The following is a 22397-nucleotide window of genomic DNA, read 5'->3' on the forward strand; positions in this document are numbered from 1 at the left end:
GATTCGGTGACAAGGTACCAAATATACAAAAATACCAATTATAAAATATTTTAATAAATATTTATTTTAGTTACTAATAAATACAAAAATACCAAATATGAAAATTAATACTTCAATTAAAAAATTTGGTCGACTTCCATAGAAAAATTGTATTAGTAGTTAAATAATCTCAACAATAAGAAATAATGTTTTGATATTGACTAAAATATTAAGTTATTTCAACGAATAAGAAATTCCATTGGTGTCAATAAAAATACCCACAATTGATATAGGTAAAAAAATAACCCCATTAGAAAAAACCTTATTTATATTAGTTAATATATATATATATATATATATATATATATTTTAATTGTTCCTATTAGACATTAACTAACTAAAAATGATATTTGTTTAGCTAAATAATAATATTGATGTTAGACAAAAAATGCTCTAAATTATTGTTTTTCAGTTGGCATTTTTTTTATTATTATGGTTCTTATGGAGAGGAATATTGTTATGAATTATTATTTGACGTGGTAAGTAGGGGTGGTAATGCGGGCCGGCCCGCCCCGCATAAGGCTCGCACACCGCGGGTCGGCCTGCCCTGTCCCACACATTTTATGCGAGTCGCATACTCTGGCCCGCCCCGCGTATATGTTGGCCCGTAGGTCCGTGGGCTGGTCCACTTTTTTTTTTTTATGATAAAACTTTCAATGTTTAAAAATTGGGAAACTTTAAGAAGTTCACAAAATTAAGTAAAGACTTTGGGGAATTAGATGATAAATTGATAATTCAACATTTTCATCATATTCATACTATGACATACATAATGTATTCTTTAGATTTTAGCACATTAAAAATTGCATAATACTTGTCTTTTCCAGTTATACAAGAATTTGAAAAGTTAATGCAAGAGTCCATAAAAGAAGTAATTAATATACACAAGTGCAAGTTTTTTTTTTTTTTTTAATTTTATGCGGGCTTGCGGGCCTATGCTAGCCGAGCCCGCGCGGGCCTGCAGGCTCACTACCCTGGCCCGCAGCCAAGCCCTAATTGCCATCCCTAGTGGTAAGTAAATAAGGAATCAACTTGAAAAAAGGATATAGTAAGGATATTATTATTTTAAAATTGACCATAATTTTAATTTGTTGAAGATTAAACAAATAGTTTTAGAATAAAAATAGAAATTGATCTATTGATTTATCTTATTCAATTTTTTTTATCCAAATAGGTTGTTGATTTTTTTTTATATATAAGTTCTTTATAAATATTTGATATATACATAGATACATTCTTTTTTGGGTTAAATATGTTTTTTGTCCCTTAACTTTTAGTGAATTTTGAAATTAGTCAATTTCAAAACTTTGGATCAATTTAGTCAATCATCTATCAAAATAAGTGTATTTAGTCTTTTTAATCAAATTTTGTTAGATTTTTTTGATATTTCAAGCGCATTTCATAATAGTATTAAACTTAACATTAAAGCAAAAATGTGTCAAACAGTACAGTATAAACAATTCAAATACAATCTTGAAATACGTATGAAACGTCAAATAAACTTAACAAAATTTTATTAAAATGACTAAATCCACGTATTTCAAAAAATGAATCACTAGATTGATCTAAAGTTTTAAAATAAACTAATTTCAAAATTCAGTCAAAGTTAAGGGACGAAAACAATATTTATTTTTTTTTAATTAATATCAGTGGACTTATATGTTAGTAGATTTTTTTTTTCAATAATTCGTTTACACATGAAAATTTGAATGAATTATCTATTTGATAATACCAATTTAAATATTCATTGAATGATTTTATTTAAACATTTCAAGGAAGCTATAAATTTCGGGATTTCGATACTTTGATAAAGTTATTGTTAATTTTTACAAAGTATTCACACAACCTTTATCTTCTATTTTTAAACCATAATAAATTATTTTTAAAAAAATATTTAGCTAATTGAGTGATGACATGTTGACATTGTTAAAACTTTATAAAAAAAGTTTGTCAAAATTATTTTTCCTAAATTTCGAGATGCACTCAAAATATCTAAGAGTCTAAACTATTTTTTCAGAGTAAATATACTTATTTTAATTTCAAAACTATTTATTATAAATTTTTATTTGTTTGTTTAAACATAAAAAATAATAATAAAAGAGGTAAAAACAATTTATTTGGATAAGTCACTCACCATAGTAACAAAAAAAAAAGGTTCTTTATTGCATTTGGGGAGATTACAATTACAGCAATAATTGGATCAAGCATTCTGCATCTCACACCCCTTTATAGAACTGCTCATTATTGAACTGCAAAATACACTGCTGTTAACAAAACAAGCAAAATGTCACACTGTGGAAGCTGTTGATTCCATCCATCATCACTCTCTTAGGGAGCAAAGCCTTTCTTCAAAGTTTGAATGGTGGAAACATCAGTCTTGAAGGACAAAGCCAAGATATTGTCATCAATGGAGGTGTTAAAGAGGGTGCTTGGAATCGACACAGTCCCAGCACTGGCACTTCCAAAGGCAGATATGGCCACTGCAGGCTTCTGAGAATCCGAATTGTACTGGAAGTGCACCAGACCCTTTGGGAAAACAAACACATCTCCAGTTTTTAGTGTCTGAGTGAAGAGTTTATTGGTTGTGTCCACAAACCCCACTTGAAGAGAACCCTGAACGTTGAAGAGTAACTCTGCAGAACGAGGGTGTGTGTGTGGAGGGTTCACACTCCCACCGGGGAATTCAAGCACTGCATATGAAACACTTTGTCCATCAACAGCAGGAAATTCTGCTCTGCTTGCTTTCTGCACTTTGAAAGCTGAGAGAGTGTTGGGTGAAAACAAGGAACGGAAGCCTGTGAAGGTGAAGAAGTTGCCATCAAGAGTGGTGTTGGGAGGAACTATGAAGTCTGTGAGAATGTCAGGGTCACCACCACAAGATATCTGCATGATGCTGAAAACTGATATGATCAGTGTGACTACTTTAAAGGTGGTGGAAGACATGATTAAGGTTATGATTAAAATCAATATTACTATTACTGTCTTGAGTGTGGTGTTTCAAATTTCATGAATGTTTATTTATAGGGATTTCTGCTGTGTGTTGGAGTTTTGTATTATAGCAACTATGGAGATTTCAAAGTGGTTAACCTCTGTTGTGGTCTGCAATTATTAGAGACTGCAACAAGAATGTTCTGCATGGGTAACTCTTCATGCCGATTCCAACCAAATAGAGACAAGTTATACTTGTAGCTTTTCTTTTGTTTTAACCTATTAGAATGGATAATTGCTTTTTATGTAGAGTGTCTCTGATATCCTTGAGAAACAAAAATGTTCTTCGAACTTACAAATGATATAAATCATACTTCACAAAGGAAAAAAACAAGGATACAAAGTGTGAAAGGTGTGTGAATGAAGAATCTTTATAAGATATAATTTATTTTATTTAGAATTTGAAACACTGTTATAATATATGTTAAAAAAATTGAAATAATAAGAATTTACCGTAGTGATTTGGTTATTTAAAATTTAAAATTTTATTTAAAGAAAAAAAAGAGTAAGAATTTGAAACTATGTATATTCTTCTTTTTTTCTTTCAGGTCTAGGTAATTTATCTTTATATTTTCTTTATGCTTATTTTGATTATAACATTATGAGTTCCGTAAACTGAAATGGGTAATGCATGAAGACATTATGGTGTCCACATGTATTGTCAACATCTCATTCATCCTTTCTTCATTAAAAATAACAGAATGATACAAAAGAAGGACTCCAAGTTCATCGCACAATACTATTTCGGTAGAATAATTAAAAGAATATTATACTCTTTATCAAAAAAAGAAGAAGAAGATGAGAGAATATTCTAGTTGTTTTTAGGCGTTTAAGTTGTTAAATTTTGCGGACTGCCAAAATGAAAACAAGAATGAGCATAGTAAACATCAGTTCCAGCTGCGTAATAGGTGTCACATATTGGAGCAACTAATACTTACAAATTACTAAATTCGGTCACTTTTTTTAATGCAAATTGTCAATAACTTCATAAAAGATGAATCAGTGTCCCTGATGAGAAAACCAAATGTAACTTGTGAAAATCGTTGAAATCAGAAGGTTACATGTTACATCACAAGCATTGACAGTTTCTCTCATGTCGAGCTCATCACAGATTTTGTTATTCTGGTTCTTCAAATATCACTATTTTCTCAATTTGGTTTTCAAACAAAAAAACTCAAGAATTTGACATTTATACAGTAAATGTCATCAATTTGGATTCTGTCATTCTAAGTTAACTTAATTTCCTCTTCTATGTTAAGGGGGAATACAAATTAAACATGAGCTGAATTCATATAAAAAAGATTGATATAAACTCTAATCCAAAATCATAGTGGACATGCAAGTCTTCTTTTGTATATGAGCCTTTTGAGTATTCCAAAAAGACACAATACCAACGATATATGAAACGATATATGAGTTCAACCTATGAAATCATCTTTTAACTCAAATCTTTCAGATGAATTTATAGATCTAATTCTTTAATATTCAATTTCCTGTAGAGCCGAAACTCAAACTTGAATTCTTATGATTTCTTCGTTCATATACATATAACAAATTTAATATATAGTGTAAAATTTTGTTAAGAGTATACTGCAATATAATTTATTAAGAATCACTGGTTGTTATTATTATTATTTTCTAATTGTAGGGGTGTTTTGATATTTTGTAGGTTGATAGTAATTGAAAGCATTAAATTCTAATTATTATTAACTTAACAGAAAATAAGTTAAAATATTTTACATCACATTATAAATATATATTTAAACTATTTTTAAGCTTGATTTTTAAATAATATGAGAATTAAAAATTAAAGCTGGAGTTGAGAAGAAGGGCTTTTAACTTTGTTCTCAGATTTGCAATCTAGAATGTGTTGGAAAGACAAACTGGAACGTGATTTTTGACTTTAATGTAACACGCACACTCACACACATCAGTTACACCTCAAACTCTTGCAACTTTACAATAGTATTATATAAGAGAAGCTTCTATGAAGCACCGCCATTACCATCCAAATTCTCTTTTCAACCCCTTTTGAGAGCCACAGAGGAGAGCACAATCAAGCAAATTAAGAAAACCGCAGCAACGAAAGAAGCCACCACAGCTTGGCTAGTAACCTGACAGAAGTCAGTGTACTGCTGACAAATGGCGATCCAATTGGCATCTTGGCTCCCATTGTGCGCTAAGTACACAACAGCTGCAGCAGCTGAAGCAGCTGCGATCACCAATGCCATTGCAAACTGCAACAGTTTTAAGTGTTATTGAGTGAGATGATTGTTGGAACAAAACATGTTGGTGAATGCATTATCTCAATTCAGACTTACTATGTCTACGATCACTAGTAGAAGCCTTGGCCCTACTGCAAAAGGTCGAACAATGCATACAATTGAAAATGGCAACGAGAGGATGAGGAATACAACTGCTGCTCCATTCGCAAATACAAAAAACCTGCATGCCACCAAAATAAATGGTTGGTATTTCCATCTAATTAGTGTAACTATTTGTGATCTACTTTTAGTGTGTATACTTTTATGGAACATAAACTTACTGAAACATTGGAAAATCATCCCACTGAACATGAAACTGAAAGAACTGGGTGAAGAATGGAAGTATCTGCTCATTGTTCCCCATGACGGCAGCAGCACCTATAGCAGAACTAATGGCTCCGAGCCTAAGGATGAAATCTAGGATTGCGGCACCCTTTCTCCATCCCCCCCTTGGGGATGGGGTAACTTTTGTGGAAACTACTGTTACAGAAGGGGGAGCAGCCTCAGCAATGGTTTTTCCTTTGCCATTGCTCCTCGTCCTCCTTGATTCTGGGCTTGTAGGTGCAGATGCCACACCCTCTTTCTTTGACTCCATCACAATAGGATATGGAAGGTACCCTTTTAAAAGGTCTGAAGAAGGAGTAAGATTTTATTTATTTTTTTCTGGTATGTAATGTGGAAACTGGTACCTGTGTATATATAGAAGATGCATAAAGAAAGTTGAGACATTCAATTAACGGAGTTGGTTAGTGAAGATGCTCTATGTTGCTTTGTTAAGTCTAATTCTGTAAGGTGTAATGAAGGAGTTGTTCAGAACGTACTTGCTCCACCTCGTACCAAAAGCATTTTTCCTCTATTCTTTAACGTTCCTATACTGGGACCATGTTACTATATTGCCTTGATAAAAATACAGAGGAATAAAATAACTGGCACTTGATACATAAATTTTCAAAACCAAACCCAAAAACCGTACAATCAACCGTCACAGATTCATATTATGAACGAAGATCAATTGCACAATACGCCAGCTTCCAAAAACACCATTTGCTTTCCCAAAGCATTATAGTTCATACTGAATTTTGGTTTTTTATATACATTGCTAAATGACCAAATTTACCTTCTAACTAATCCATACGCATGAATTTTGGTTTCTTATATAAAATTCAGAAGAGAAAAAAAATCCTCTTCTGATATATAATGGACATTTACTATAAATAAACAATTTTGAACTTATTTATATTATATATATATATATATATATATATATATATATAAATTAAGAATGTTTGACATATATAAATATTAAACTAAAAATTCCACATGTTTATTAAATTGCATGAAATTAACAGTTTTTATCCCTTGTTCTTGCCTTGTTGGTGAGTGATAAATCCTCTAGAAGTTTGGAAAGGCTTAAACCATTCCAGGTATCATTCTAACAGTTGCAAAATAAGATGTTTTATCTATCACTGAACAGGATTGGTGCCATCTAAGGTTAAAAGCGCCTTATATAGATCGGGACGCCTATCACGGAATACCCCCCAACTATGTCTCGTGGATTTGATCTTGTCCAAATCAAATTGTGCAATAAGAACTGCTTCCTCCTTATCGTCAGCAATTGAAACAATTTCTCCATTAGGCCCTGTATGATAGTAGAACAGAGTCAAAAGACAGACAGAAAAAGAGAACTTGTGGCAGCAGCTAAATCTTCCCAAGTATATGAAAAATGAAGTAAGAGAATTATTACAGTATAAAGAGGAAAGGGGCAATGGAGCACAGCAAGATAAGATTAGTTAAAGGTTTATATGAATGCTGAAAAAGTATATCATATTTTCAATGAAAAGCTTTTTATGACTGCACTGGACAACGAGTAAAGTGTATTTCTGTGCCAGCAAGAAATCCGTTCAGTCAAATTACCTGCTATGAAGGAGTTTCCATAAAATGTTATCTCGCTTTTTCCATGCTCAGTCTCAATTATCTCCTTTCCAATCCTATTTGAAGCCACAAGAGGTACCTGCATTTTCCAAAATTATTTGATAACATATGTTGGAAAGTTTAAGTATTAATGTTTACACAAATGGTTCAACCCTCCACATTTTCTTGAAAATATTATCAAACAGTAAATTTTCTTTTCTCTGATGCATAGTTTAGCATTGTATCTTCTGTTTTTTATCCAACAAATAATGCTTAAGGAGTTATAGAATCTAGACATGGAAATAGAAAGAGCTGCAAGCAGATTATATATAAGGAGCCAAGATATGCACCTAACAGAAACACATCATAAATGAAAAAAATTATGTGGGTGAGTAACCATTGACTTGCATACAAAACCTACCAAATTGGCCCCAGCATGTCCTTGCATAACTCGTTTCCAGTGGTCACGCGAATCAATGTTTGCATCATGTGGTTCAGTCCCAATAGCCGTAGGATAAAATAAAATCTCAGCACCTTGAAGCACCATTGAACGGGCTGCCTCAGGAAACCACTGATCCCAACATATAGCTGACATGAAAATTAGGTAAAATAGTAACAGAAAATAAGAATGTTAACTTCAGCTGCTATCTCACACGAAGACAAAAAATGCATGTTCCAAAATGTGTTGGGTTGCTTTTGCAAAGATAAAGTCAACATTGGGGACATATCTTTTACAGATTCAGCATTTTTCTGTCAGTCAAAATCTTATACATAACACGTTTAATAGATGTTTCAGTATAGGAAAGGAAAATAGAATGCATACAATTACAGTAATTATAAATTAATACCAACTCCAATTTTTGCAAATTTGGTCTTGAAAACCTGTTCAGCAAAAGCCTCAATGTTACATGGCGTTCAATAGTCATAAAAAAGGACCATAAAACCAAATTCATTCAAATCAGTGCATATCAATTAAGGCTATCTTAGGTACCCACCTTAAATCCAGTATCCCCTGGATTAAAGTAGAACTTTTCCTCGTAACCTGTAGGAGAGATTGTTTGATGGGTTAGGATGTAAACATTCTAACTGACACATAAGTGGCCAGAATATTGCATACCTGGTCCATCCGGAATATGGGACTTTCTATAAATCCCAAGATCAGTGCCATCAGCATCAATTATGGCTATTGAATTATAGTGTGCATTATTTGCCTCCTCAAAGAAGCTAACTGGTATAACTACGCCTAACTCTTTTGCAAGTTTCTGCATCCTACGTTATGAACATTGAAACAAGAATAAGGATTCACTATAGGACGATGAGCATAAAAGGCTATGCCAATGTTTGTTCCTCTGCCCCAAAAGTACTATGTTCAGTGGCATGCACGTAGTGACTAACAAGCAGATCACAGAAGCTAATTTATATTATTTTACCTGAGGATTGTGGGATGGTCCTTATGTGGCTTAGCTCTTTGAATATAATCCTCTCTTTGCGCTTGACAGAAGTAATAACCTTCAAAGAGTTCCTGAAATTAGTCAAACATTATTAATGTGATTCAAACACACAGCCAACCAGGGTTTTCCATCAGATTAATGAACATTAAAATTACTATCCCTACAATGATAGGATATGGAATCTGTTTTGTCAGTATCAACATCAAAAGTCATAATAATCCGTTAGTCTGTCTGGCCAGTAGTTCCAAAGATAAATAAATTTACAGCAAAAATATTCTGACGATATCAGCAATTACTGTCAAGAATCATAAGCATTATTATGAAATCAACATTTTTTGTAACAAAACAATGCTAATTAAATTAATAAATAGTGAAGAAGTAGGGCTGTAATTTATTCAAATCTAACCCAAATTCCATTTCATACAGGCATATGGCAGAAAAAACAACTCTACTCACAGTCAAACAAATTCACCCATGTCTCACTAGGTTTATCATCTATAGTGTCCCATAGTTTGACCCATAAGTTCTGGACCATAACATAGCATTGTATTATTCATGGTAAAAAATAGTTTTATGAAAGAAATACCATCTTATAAAATGTCGGATACAATAGAGTAAATGATTTATAAATCAAGAAAATTATTTCCATGTAAATTGATAATGTAACCAGATCTATGCTTCTAGTCCACAATCTCAACATGTACTTTGTTATGTTGGAGCTTGCTGCTCTTAAATCTTCATTTTCCTTAAAACAAAGAATACTTTTAATTGATGTTGTGAACAAATAATCACATGGTTTTGACCCAGTGAATGAAGAATACACTTAGAATTCATTTATGCACATATCTACATGACCCTAACCTTATGAAGGAATTAAAGGAGTTAACAAAACTATTGGATGGAATTAAATAATCTATAATTGACATGTAACACAAGAAAGAAGCACTATTAGGAAGGGCATCCCAGGTTATAAACACACCTGAATGAGAATGATATTTGCACCCTGTTTATGTGCAGCTCTAACTAGCCTGCAGCAGAAGAGCCAAAGGTATCACATAACATGGATAGAAATTCATTTCTGACCAATCTACCAATTAACTCTTATATAATTAAACAATAGTTAGGGAAAAAAACTGAAGCTCAAAAAGTTCACAAGCTGCAAGCATTGAAGTAAGGACGGTCAGGGTTGTCTCTGTGAGCCAAAGCTAAAGAAAATATTATAATGTTTCCTTTTGAATGTGAGCGACATCCAGTGGAAGCATGGGCTAAAAATTAAATCTTTTAACCTGGGCAGCTTGTAAACCTCGTCACTAATTCAGGATTCAGGGCATGGAATTGAGATTGCAAGAATAAAGAATCTGAAATAAATTGAAATTGTAAGTAGGAAAATAAGGAAGGAAGCGAAATAGTCACCTCTCGGCGGTGGCGACATTTGTTGAGACATCATCGGTGCAAGAAAACTGCAGAGCAGAAACCACCACGGTTCTACGCTTCTCCATCCGCAGGAACAACGTAATTAGACTCAGATTTCTTTAACAGAAGATTAATGGCCCTTTATTCCCTTTATTTTGGAAGTGCACTGCATACAGTGAGAGATACCGTGAAATTATATTCGGCCAAGACCAACCAACTTTTCTAAAGGGAATAAGATTCTAAGTCCCATCGACAATTCTCAAACTTAGGGATTATTTGCCCTTTATTCCCTTTCTTTTGGAAGTGCACTGCATACAGTGAGATACAGTGAAATTATATTTAGTCTTCGAGATAGCATATGGCACAATATAGACATGAAATCAAGTATAAATTACCTTGCACACAAAAATATGTAGAGTTGGAAGGCCATAATGATTACCAATTTACCATACAAACAATCAAATATTATATTGGTATACATTAATTACCATAAGTCCATAACCGCACATTTTATGTTTACAAAATAATCATGAATGAATCCGAAAAAGCAATCTATATAATTAATGAATACCATAATAGGCACGAGAAGCATATGAACTTAAAAATTCCAGAAGCACGTGTTAGAACATTTTTTCAGAGTTCAACATGAAAAGTATTAGGAAAATGATGTGGTCAGAAAAAGATGTGAGTCATCTTCATACATGAAAAGTATTTATTTTTTGCAAGCTAGATTGACTAGTGTTACATTTCTCAAATCCTTCCCACATCTCGCAGACTGTGGAGCCGTGTGCAGAAATTTCCGATCACTGCGGCACCTTATCTGGACTCGCTCCAAGCAATTTCCGGTGAGGTTACAAACACACGTGACCCTTTTGCAATAACACTCTAAAAATCAAGGAACCCAAATCGGAAAAGAAAGAGTGAAAAAATGACCTCACCAGATGCAGGCAAGGGTAGGCGTGAACAATGCTCACTCCAGAAGTGGATTCACGGACAGGTTTTTCTCCTACAGTGGTGATTGCAGAGATGGAGGTGAAAGGGTGAGATTGAGGAATAGCTAGCTTTGCTGAACCCCTACTTTTAGGAGCACATGTTAAAGATGTTAAAGAGAAAATTAAAACATTTTGAATTTAAATTAGTTTTATTTTAAATTATTTACTTTTTAAAATGTTTGAGCTAGATAAAGTAATTTAAATTTATTAAATTTTAACTTTTATATTTGAATGCATTATTTTAATTATTAATAATAATAAATACAAAAATACCAAATATATAAATTAATACTTCAATTGAAAATTTTGGTCGACTTCCATAGAAAAATAGTATTCCCTTAATATTAGTTAAAAACATTGACAAATATTAATAAAAAAATAGCAAAAAATTATATTAACTGTTAAATAATCTCAACGTTAAGAAATAATGTTTTTATATTGACTAAAAAGTTAAGTTACTTCAATTGGCGTCAATAAAAAACCCTAATTCTCCAAATTATTTCTAGTTCTAGTTGTACTTTTATTCTTTTATGACCTTTTTTTTTTCTCAACTCTCCGTGTGAGTTAAATTATAATGAAATCCGTAATTTATATTGTATAGAAATTGAAAATCGTTGTTTCTTTTGAAATCTTAATCTAACTGTGCGAAAGTTGTTATAATTTACTTTACATATTTTTACTAAATTAAAATATACATGACAAGTTTTAATTTTCTTACCGCTCCTATTCTTAATTTGAATAAAGAAAATAAGCTAAATTTGAGGAATCATTTTAACCACAAATATCATGTTACTTTTAAAATATTGGTAATGGTAACAATAATAAGTTGTTCATATATAACAATTTCTTACTTCTTTTATCTTGTCTAGCAATTGGTAGAGGGAAGTAGAGGTTAATATGTAGAGATATGATATATGTTTTGTTATATTATGATTGCAATTTTAATATTTGTTTTATTTATTTATTTAGAGGAAAAATATATTTAGTATAGTTAGAACATTTCATTTATAAGATCGATTTATATTTATTAGGATGTCAAGATGGTTCAGATCTGACGGACTAGTCTGCTGACCCAAAAAAAAAGTGGATTGGATTATTTTTTGGACTCGCCAATCTAAGAAAGCTCAACACGTCTGACTCACTAACACGTTGGATCATACGAGTCAATCTCATATAACAATCAACCCATTTTAACCTTCCGAACGAACATATACAAGAAAAGAGGTAAAAGTTTATTAATAGTATATTCTACCAAACGAATAATTTTCTCACCTACTATGGATCCCATGTTACCTCACATAAACTTAAAATCCATAATATCAATAGTTACAAAAATTATCATTGACTTGATGTGTTCCTGAGTGAATAGTCTCAATTAATCTTGTTTTTCTTTGATAAAAATTAATACGATCTTATAAGCTTAGAGTTTCATCCCCATATATTTTCCTATCATTTTGATTCTATCTCTTAGAAATATTTTAAATAAAAATAATAATAAATCGGTATATCTTATAATAACTTTTTAAATAAATTTATTTAATAAATAATTATATATATAACTTGTTTATATTATAATAACTATTTTATATATCTTTTAAATAAAATAATTTTTTCAATAATCAGTAATCTATAAATTCTTTTTAAAAATAAAAAATAATAACAAATCACCTTCCCAATCACTATAATTTTCTCAGTCTTAATATATTAAGATTTGTTTTAGTTCTATTCTTCCTAGCCATATTTTATGTCTTGTTTGCTTCCATTAAAACAATGCTTGAATATTGCATTATAGGAGTAGTCATTGAAGTAAACTGAGCAGTGAAATTATAATTCAAATTTTGGATCATACTGATATAATCATAAGTTTATATTGGCAGAGATTTGGTTGTGGCTTCTCCGGTGGAGGATTACTTTTTATACATTGATGATCTGACACATCCAAACAAGGTTTAGCTTTGTTTCTCCTTCTTTTACTACATCATCTAAAAAAGAATGTGTTGTTGGCAGAAAGATTACACTGTGTCTCTATCACAAGATTAAACAATGATTTCTTCACTGGCTTCTGCATTTACTTGCTGGCAGGGTCGAAGGGAATAAAATCGTAGTTTATAAAGTCAAAATTTAGAAAAATTCTATGAATAATTTTGGATATACTTATGTTAAAACGTGTGGCTACTATTTGTTGTGTTCTCAAAATAAAAAATATCTATACTTTACCCTATAGAACTTTCCATGAGTGGGATAGTTACTTCAATTTGAAAAATAAAAAACAACAGAAGGCAATGCATTCAACATATATGTTGTATTTTTTGTCTATAATTAAACAATGCTTCCTGATCTCTCCTTCTGTCCCTGTCTTCACCTTAATTCTTCCCATTTTCTCAATGGAGCTGGCAAACTCAGCAAACAAATTTTCAAGTGATCCTTCAAGCAATTCAATGTTCTTTGTGGTGTTCAACTTATCAATGTTCTTGTACTTTAAAGTTTTCAGATTTTCAGCATATTCACTGTCCAGTGTCCAGTGGAGGGTCTTGATCACCCAATAAAGTTGAACAAGCTATTTGATAATGATGAGCAATGAGCCACACCAATTGTGTGAGCACCTGAAACCTTAGCCATTAGTTACAAGCAACTTTCTGATATTTGCAACATAATTAGCAAATTCCTTAAAACTAAACAATCCATTCAGATATTTGACATACTTCAACAATAATGCTTAAGAAATTGTTTAATAAAAAGTACCAGAGAGCAGGACCAAGTCCTTCAAATCAAGTCCTTGGTTGGCAAAGAGTGTTTGCAGGATGGTGATGTTGTCCAATGGAGCAGGAATGTTATTTGGCTTACTCCAAAGTAGAAACTACTCCATCTCTTCAACCAAATGACAAACAACACAGATCGAGTCTGATCCTGTATAAGGGATCGACACCATTTTCAATTCATAATCTTAAATGATCTACATCATTTTCAACTCATAATCTTAAAGTGATGGATTTATGAATCTTTATTTTTATATAGTATTCAACATTTTCGTTTTTGTCTAAAGTGAGACATAGACTCAAACCTAGATTTTTAACAGATCTTTAGTGTAAATACATTTAACAATATATGATGGCGTAACATATATTATCAAGTATTTGCCGAATGTCTCGTAATAAACAATAAACTTACCTGCTACTGTGTACTATTGGTTCATTACTTTAGTTGTTCTGAGCCAGCCATTGTTCAGTTAAATTAACGATGGCTACCTGCTGCAACCTATGAGCCCTGCCGTGCATGTGAATTATATAGTAATTAGTAGGAAAAATAGTTGATTTGATCTAAATCTCATTATGATCATAAACATACTTTAAATACGTAATGATACAAAGATAGAGACAGAAATTTTTGGTAAATCCTTTGGTGTATAGGAAGGTCAGAATGGTTCCCACATGCTTCTTTTTTTGGGTAGAGTATAACAATAAAGAGAAATGATACAAAATCACAACAGTGCTTCAATTTCTTTTTTTTTGTCCATTATAGCATCCAAATTTTCTGCTCTTTATCAAGTGAGTGACTAGTCACTTAAGCATCAATCTCTTTTTGTTCATTTTCATGATCTGTCACACAACCATCATTTTCTTCACCCATGTTTTCTTCTTCTTCTTCTTCATCTATACTTCCTACATCAGCATCTTCTTCTTCTTCTTCTTCTTCTTCTGAAAGTTCATCATCAGGGTGAACAAAATTCAGCTTCAACCTTCCATCCTCTCTACAAGCATGGAGGAACTCGTGCGTGGGAATCCTTATCTCTTCGAGAACAAACCTCCCTTCACTCCTGTAGGACTTGAAACAAACCCAAGGCCTCCCACTCCTCCCTATGCTTGAAATGGGAGGAGGGTACTCACTCACCCTTGAACTCACATACCTTTTCACACCCTCTTTCTCCTTAAACCTTTCCCAACTCTCATTCGTTCCATCCTTTAAGTCTTCAACATCATCTGAACTCTCAAAGCCAAGACCCTCAGTGCAAAGCTGCAAACTCTCAGAACTCAAGGATGAGAAGCTATCACTGCTTTTGTGGCTGTTGGTGTTGTATGTTTTCTCACTTGATGATGAAGTAGAAACGTAGGGCTGGATGGAGGGTTCTGCAAATATCTCAGTGAAGGAAAGGGTTTTCTCTGCGGGTTTTACGGGCTTTATTTGGTTCCATGAGAGGGATTCAAGCAGTGTTGTGTTTTCTGGCAATAGGGTATCTAAGATGTGATGCAGGCTCCCACATGTTGCCATGCCTTTCTTGCTACCCAGTGTTGTATGAGTTGGTGCTTTGTGTAGAAAGGAAGAAAGAAAAGGGTGTTCTAAGTGCTAACTTTTGGTAGTTGAGGGATAGGGGAAAAGAGTAAAGAGGCACGTAAATAGCATGAGTTGAAAAATAATCAAGGGGAAGATGCTATTATATATGCAGTAGAAAGTTCTGATTTCAGTTGGTGTGGCTTATAAATGGCCAACGGGTGATTATGCTTACGTAGCTTAGCTTTGGATTTTCTGGCCATATAATAAAAGTCCTAGGTAACAAACTATAGGCTCAGATTTATCTTAATTCTTTTCTAAGACAAAAACATCAGATAATTCTCTTCAACTTGGTTGTAACTTCAACAACAAAATCATTTTTTAAGTATTTAATCACATATCTAATGCTCAAACTCAAATTTACATCTGCTACTTAGGTTGGACAATCCTACACTAGTTAATTGTGGTAAGATGATTTCTTGAGCATTCACCCTTAATTAGTATGCCATGTATTGCTAAAGTTTTCTAGGACCTCTCACTCTCACACCCTTATTAAAAGGGCTTCCAACCTGAAAGTAACTTTTATACACGGTCTTGGAAATGACTTGAAAACTTGGTATCTTCCAAAACATAGACCTAGTCTTGGGTGCAAATCCAATACACGGATTGCATCAGGCAACAAATATTATAGCCTTTTAGGTTTCTACCTAAATACATAAAACAATGTGTAGTCATTAATTTGTCTGTGAAGATGAATCCATAAAAGTGGTATAACCAAGAGCTTGCATGTGCAGATGGCACTCCAATTGGACGTTCCCGTTGAGGAAGGAAACAAGGGACAGGACCACAACTTTCTTGGTTTTGTGAGGGGCAAATTTTGAGCAATGATTCGATCCTTCCATGGTGCTGTCCAGAGTACAATGATGTGAACTTGCAAACACACACTTTCAGCCACACCCTTCTCTCCTATCTTTAAAATGTAACATTTCAATGTGTGTACACGTTCAATTAACCGTTTTCACTTGTAAGTTGTAACTGTCCAAGTGGCTCTGAAAGGTTTGAACATCGCAAGCAACGTGGCATGATTATACACAAGTGTCTCTTGACCACACCTGGTAGTAGTAGGCTAGCTGGTACCACACTAGCTACTTTGCACTGCTTAAAGTTATGCGATTTTAGGCCAAGACCACCTAAACATAGGTCACACACAGGGTATTATACTTCTTGCAATAATACACAGTGTGTCCTTAAGATGAATAATGGAATAAAATTAATTAATGGATTGTTCATTAAATTTGGAATACTTCCCTATCATTGAACACTGTACAGTCTCATTCAGCTTTCTGCACTTGCTAGCATAAGGCTAGTAGGATGCAGAACAGAATTGCCACAAACCAAGAACTTATGCATGCATGGCTTCTAGTTCCACCATTACCACTTGTGATCGTTGTTTATAATTGGTGGAAAGAGGGAGAGGAATATTCCATTCTGTCCTTTAAACTTGATGACTCCTTTCTAGGAAAATGGTTGGTTCTTAGTTAGCCCTCCCTTTCACTGCCTTGTCCCATTATGGAAATGTGCATACAATTAACCCATAGATGCGTTTTGGTGTGAAAGTAGCTTGCAATTTTTTTTCTTTAAAGTTTCGTAGTTTTGTGGTTTTCATTCCTCTTGATATTTCCCACCTCCATAAAACTTCTTACCATTGGTTTAACCTTTGTGGACGTGATGCCTCCCAAATCAATCATACGATATTTTTTCAATAAAAGTTTGTTGTGAAGTTGTACGGCCACTATTATGGTCCAAGAATAAAAGGTTCCACTTGTACCTAAACGCGTATCATGTCTTATTGCCAGTCTTAGTTATGTAAGTTTTATGCCAAACTTATTGGACCAGATATTTATGATTAAGGAATAATTATCAATACAAGGAATGAGATTTCATTACAATGCTAGTGTGTTCATGGTACTGTTGTTGAAAGTTGAAATCACAAAAGTTATACTGAAGCCACTTCACAAACTTCCGCTAGCAATTCCAACGTGAGGCAAACAAACTTACATTTACAAATAATCAATTTACATTTCAATGCTTCTTCACAGTCAAGCTTTGATATCAGCTCATATATGAATTGCAGAACTCAAAAATTATATTTTTTTAAACACTGAAACTCCCAACTCCTTTTTTTCTCAACTGACCGTCTTTGATGGATTATGCATTGCTGCCTCCTGTTCGGTGATAGATACAACATCTGACCTTGTAACTGTTATAAAATAATACCTGGAATGGTTTAAGACTTTCCAAACTTCTAGAGCATTTATCACTCACCAACAAGGCAAGAAAAAGGGATAACACAACAATATCATCTGCCAATGCCATGCAATTTAATAAACCTGTGGAATTAATGATCAATCAGCTAAGTAATTTGATGTTTTGTTGTGTACTTTAGTCATAGACATTCATCTAAATCATTTGACCATGTATGAACATGATGTTTCATTTTATAACTAAATTTGTTGTTTATGTCGGTAAGTGATTTGTCCTATGTTTACAGAGAGCATTCATGTATTTATTTGTATAAAGCATATGTAGCATATGTGTATAGACTTATGTAGCTTTTGGTTCGTTAAAATATTATAGATAAATGGAGATCTGAATGTATTCTTTGTAGAGAAAGGAAAGACACCCCCTTGAAAACATTATGGAGACAATTTTTTCAATCGGACAACAACAAACTAAGCTCCGATTCCTGTAAAAACAAGTATCAAAATTCATTAACAGGGTATATTATCAGAATTACGGACAAAAATACATTCCTTGTTTCTTTACATAAATAGAAAAAAAAAAAGTGCTCTTGTACACTATATCTTTTATATAAAATTCTATAGATGGCTGAATCAAAATTTGCAGACAAAGGGAAGAAAAAAAGGGTCAAAGAGATACTTGGTGGAACTTTGTACATCCCCTTAAATTTTATACAAAAAATACCAAATACCACTTCAAAAGTGCAACAGAAGGTGTATTTATGATTAAGGAGTATTTATGAATACAAGTAAACACACAGGGAATGAGATTTCATTACAATGTTAGTGTGTTCATAGTACTATTGTTGAAATCAGATAAGTTAAACAAACAAGAAAAGAAATAAGAAAAAGAAACATACTGAAGCCACTTCACAAACTTCTGCTAGCAATTTCAACATGAGACAAACAAACATACAATGCCACGTTGTCAAATAATCAATTTACATTTTAATGCTTCTTCGCAGCCAAGCTTTGATATGCTCATATATGAATCAATGCTGCTTAAACTCCAATTCCTTTTTTTCTCAACTGAAGTGTTTGATGGATTATGGGAGGATGCTTCTAGTCTTTTTAGACTCTTTTCTACCATTTGATTTACTTGATTGACCACTTTTACCCTTTCCCATGTTTCCTACGGGTGGAAACTCACAATACAATTCCTCATTGCTAACAAGATTCTCACAAGAGTTTGTCAGAGTGACAGATTCTCCTTCAGTTGAGTTGTTTTGGACTGATTCTGGAGAACACTCTAAGCCAGTTTTCTCTAAAACAATGTTTCCCTGAGACACTTCATTTTCTGCATGAGTATCTTCCTGGAGGGACTCCAAAAGTCTTTGGCTTCCATTACCATCAGAAGGTTCTGCATAAAATCTAGGATTAGATTCTACAACAGAATCCTTTCTTTCCCGCAGTGTTCTTAATACGAGTGTCTTCAAGAAGTTCATTACTTGAACTGCATACATCAGTGCAGATATTGGGTCGGCCATCTGCAGTCAGAAACAGTTTCATTGCATCAAACCTACTAAACTACTATTTGATAGAACAGTAAGGGTAAAGTATTGTCAGAATGGCCATGACCAATATAAAAAAAATACAGCAGAAAAGATTTTCACTGATAAAAAAAACTTATTTGATTTTAGAAGATGTACACATGCAATTTAGTAATGTAGGAAGAAAAATCATAAAACCCTCATGTAGTTCATCTTGTCTTCCCTGCAATCAATTGAGAATGAAAAAAAAAATGCAAACACACCTGAGTCATGTTTGGTGCAAAAACCATAGCAATGTTACGTGCATTCATCTTATTAACATGTTCATGTTGAACAACATCAGTCATCAGATTGATGGCCCAGTCCAAGAGGGAAGCTTCAGTATGAGGTAGATGTCTCACTATTTCAGCACATTCCTCCTCTGTTTGGCATTGCATAACCTGCTCCGGTGATAATGAATCCAAAATGCCCGTAGGAAGTTCCCTAAACCAAGCCTTGAAAATTGAAAAAAAATGTCACAGTAAACCAAAACAAAAGAACAAATAATAGATTGTAAGCATCAGCTGCAAAATAATGTTTTGTATCATTTACCTTGTATTTCATCATAAACAACCAAATAGTTCGTTATGTATGACAGTTTAATTAGATGGAATCATGGAAATGAGTTCTGGTTTTGATTGCTAGGACAACACCACACCTAACCACACCTATAGGTTACATATTCCAACTAAGTAGATGAATGGAAGGTTGCAGGTTGCTAGCAGTGAAAAAGTTGGAAGGTTAATGCATAAGCAGGATATGGATACAATTCATCAGCACAAGAAAGAAGAACAGAAAGCAGACAAACAAATTCTTTTAGGAATTATTTAAATGATTCACATCCATGTAAAACTTCAATTATAATTATAAAACTATAAAAATAATACCTAAGATATGAATTTAACTTTTCTCCCTCACACTAGACCCTCAATTCATTCAGGATACTAGTCATCTGATATGCAATGTGGTACTATTCAGTCAAATACACTTTGGACTTTGGAAATGATGCTTGTTTCTCATTTATTAGACACAGAAAGGTAACTGTTCTGAAATTGAGAAGTTCCTCTCTCTTAACTTTACATGTTGAATCAATTCTATTTGCACAGATGATTCCATTACATGCTAGATCTATAAGAAGAGAAAAGGAATTTTATACTTTTGTGCTTTATTAAGAATAGTGATGAAAATAATGATTATGTTATCTACAAGCAAAAGTAATCATCATATTACAAACAACAGAGACATTTTTTAGTCAATTAATGATTCAATTTTATTAACCAGACAATGCTATACCTTAATTAGCCCTGCCAAACAATGTACATCAATGCCTTCTGGAACCACTCCCATATTCAATTGATCTCTGACATGCTCCGCTTGACCATTGTCTGCGTTAATTCTGAAAATCCCCTCCACCTGAATGTGTAAAATGAACAAAAATGTCTCCATAAAACAGTTCCATTATAAAGCAAATCATTTTTGTTGGTTTCACACAAATTTAATGCTATAATCACCAACACAGAATGTGAATTTTACAAGTTACAACAAATCTCGAAGATCAACCTGCAACCCTCCTTGAGCATACAGATGCCTTTGCATCAACAGCAGAATAGTTGGCACACTGTTCCCTCTGGAGTCATACGACAACTGCATGGATTCTGTTGAAACTCCAAAAACAGATGCACTGCAGGTGAAAAATAAAACCAAAGAAATTAAATAAAACAAAAACACAACCTTGAAATTAGAGTCTCCAATTTAAACAGATCCAAAAGTATATAAAAAGTTCCAACATTCTCATCTAAGCATAAATTTTCATGTTAATTTGTATAACAGCTACCTTAAACCTCATATTGAACACGACTTCTGATCGATTGACATTAAACAATTACTTTACAAGTTATATCTAGTATGATTTCTGATTGATTAAAACTGTGAAAACTGATTGTGTATAGAAATAAAACTGATTATCAAACCATAATGTGCATCAAAAACACATAATATATTCCTCTTACATATTAAAACTAAGCAAACCAACATGCAGTTAGAAAGTGTGACTCTAGATAATTCAACAATGAAGAAAGAAGTGTCTTGATCTCTGGTAATATATATACATGCATGACACACTCACTCTCTCTCAGACACACACCTAGCACTAGGAGGTCTTCTGGGGACTTCAGGTTCAAACTCAACAGGCAAACCCAGGAAACCGTTGAACCTATCAAAGGTGACATGAGCAACATGGCGTACGTTAGTTGGTGAGCCTATGTCCATGACGGAGGAGATGGTTTTGCGGGGAAGGAAGGATTTCCGGAAAAGGGTCAAGAGAAGAGCCAAGAGAGAGAGGTGTGGTCGGAGAAAGGCATTGCGAGAGAATGAAGAGGAAGAAGAAGGAGAAGGAGATGAGTTTGTTGTGGTTGAGGTTGTCTTTGTTGTTGTTGGTGATGAAGAAGATGGAAAATGGGGTGGGGAGAGGAGGACCTCGGTCATGGCTGGCAATGAAAGAGGCCTTTACTTGGAATATAAAAAACGAAAGCACAAAGATTTTGTGATCTGATCCTTCAGAAAATGCCAAGGTTAACAGTTATGAGTTGGAGTTTGATTGAAGGAAAGTGTTGTAGTGTTTGTAGGGTGTGGGACGTGAGAATCATTAACTTGGTTTTTTTTATGTTGCGTGTTGTGGAGCGTTCAACATGTAGTCACGCTTGTGAATATTTCATGTGTGTGAGTGGAGAGAGAGAGAGAGAGAAAGAAAGACAGCAACAGGGACATGAAGAGTAGAACTAAAGACAGATCACAGACAACAACATAAACTCAACACATGAAGAGGGTGAAAACTTGTAAAAGAATATCATAATAATGAACTTTTACAGTTCAGTAATGTAACACTATATTATTCATTTTTCAGTTCCCATTCGTCACAAACTTATTTATATTGGGTTTAATATTTAATAAATATAGGAGCTTTGTACCTACCAATATTTAGTTGACATGAAATTAGACTTTAATTTCTTATGAATAAAAAAAGTTAATATTGTGATGACCTAGTTCTGTCCTTGAATTCTGCAGATTGTTTTATCAGTTTGGTGTGTGTATCTATTTATAGAATGACAGAGAGCACAATCTTTTTTTATGTTATAAGTATTTGTCATTATTGTATTAATTTGGTAGACCAGAGTTAATTATGTTTAGTTTCTATTTAAAGAATTTATTGAAATCCTTCTTTTAGATTATGAATGATGGAAGAGTA

At 33.3% G+C, this 22397-nt stretch overlaps 5 protein-coding genes across 10 annotated transcripts; all 5 read right to left on the reverse strand.

Annotated features, from left to right (window-relative positions):
* Nucleotides 1-2175: 2175 nt before the first annotated feature.
* LOC114186224 (germin-like protein 9-3) lies at nucleotides 2176-3194 on the reverse strand. Its single transcript, XM_028074264.1, has one exon. It carries the CDS (start codon nucleotides 2980-2982, stop codon nucleotides 2368-2370), a length of 615 nt encoding a protein of 204 aa, XP_027930065.1. The 5' UTR covers nucleotides 2983-3194; the 3' UTR covers nucleotides 2176-2367.
* Nucleotides 3195-4860: 1666 nt separating this feature from the next.
* LOC114185786 (casparian strip membrane protein 3) lies at nucleotides 4861-6203 on the reverse strand. The gene is made up of 3 exons (XM_028073702.1): nucleotides 5573-6203; nucleotides 5349-5472; nucleotides 4861-5264 (listed from the first exon to the last, which is right to left on the reverse strand). Exons 1-3 carry the CDS (start codon nucleotides 5884-5886, stop codon nucleotides 5049-5051), a joined length of 654 nt encoding a protein of 217 aa, XP_027929503.1. The 5' UTR covers nucleotides 5887-6203; the 3' UTR covers nucleotides 4861-5048.
* Nucleotides 6204-6591: 388 nt separating this feature from the next.
* LOC114183284 (N-carbamoylputrescine amidase) lies at nucleotides 6592-11159 on the reverse strand. Of its 5 annotated transcripts, none has more exons than XM_028070241.1 (10): nucleotides 11000-11159; nucleotides 10067-10232; nucleotides 9633-9681; nucleotides 8633-8724; nucleotides 8320-8471; nucleotides 8198-8244; nucleotides 8051-8084; nucleotides 7624-7790; nucleotides 7206-7302; nucleotides 6592-6930 (listed from the first exon to the last, which is right to left on the reverse strand). In XM_028070241.1, exons 2-10 carry the CDS (start codon nucleotides 10150-10152, stop codon nucleotides 6755-6757), a joined length of 900 nt encoding a protein of 299 aa, XP_027926042.1. In that variant the 5' UTR covers nucleotides 10153-10232; nucleotides 11000-11159; the 3' UTR covers nucleotides 6592-6754. The 5 variants fall into 5 exon arrangements, with proteins under 5 accessions (XP_027926042.1, XP_027926044.1, XP_027926041.1 ...); XM_028070243.1 differs by having other exon boundaries at nucleotides 10067-10374; nucleotides 11000-11156; XM_028070240.1 differs by having other exon boundaries at nucleotides 11005-11152.
* A 3301-nt stretch (nucleotides 11160-14460) lies between these two features.
* On the reverse strand, nucleotides 14461-15503 carry LOC114183090 (protein FANTASTIC FOUR 3-like). The gene has a single exon (XM_028069944.1). The coding sequence runs from the start codon at nucleotides 15322-15324 to the stop codon at nucleotides 14620-14622; it is 705 nt and encodes a 234-aa protein (XP_027925745.1). The 5' UTR covers nucleotides 15325-15503; the 3' UTR covers nucleotides 14461-14619.
* Nucleotides 15504-18313: 2810 nt separating this feature from the next.
* Nucleotides 18314-21786, reverse strand: LOC114183088 (rho GTPase-activating protein 5-like). 2 transcript variants are annotated; one of them, XM_028069942.1, is made up of 5 exons: nucleotides 21279-21786; nucleotides 20714-20834; nucleotides 20447-20566; nucleotides 19378-19608; nucleotides 18314-19111 (listed from the first exon to the last, which is right to left on the reverse strand). In XM_028069942.1, the coding sequence occupies exons 1-5, from the start codon at nucleotides 21635-21637 to the stop codon at nucleotides 18671-18673; spliced, it is 1272 nt and encodes a 423-aa protein (XP_027925743.1). In that variant the 5' UTR covers nucleotides 21638-21786; the 3' UTR covers nucleotides 18314-18670. The 2 variants fall into 2 exon arrangements, with proteins under 2 accessions (XP_027925743.1, XP_027925744.1); XM_028069943.1 differs by having other exon boundaries at nucleotides 21297-21780.
* Nucleotides 21787-22397: the final 611 nt, after the last annotated feature.

This window comes from Vigna unguiculata, chromosome 5, assembly GCF_004118075.2.
Source record: "Vigna unguiculata cultivar IT97K-499-35 chromosome 5, ASM411807v1, whole genome shotgun sequence".
Classification (NCBI taxonomy): Eukaryota; Viridiplantae; Streptophyta; class Magnoliopsida; order Fabales; family Fabaceae; genus Vigna; species Vigna unguiculata.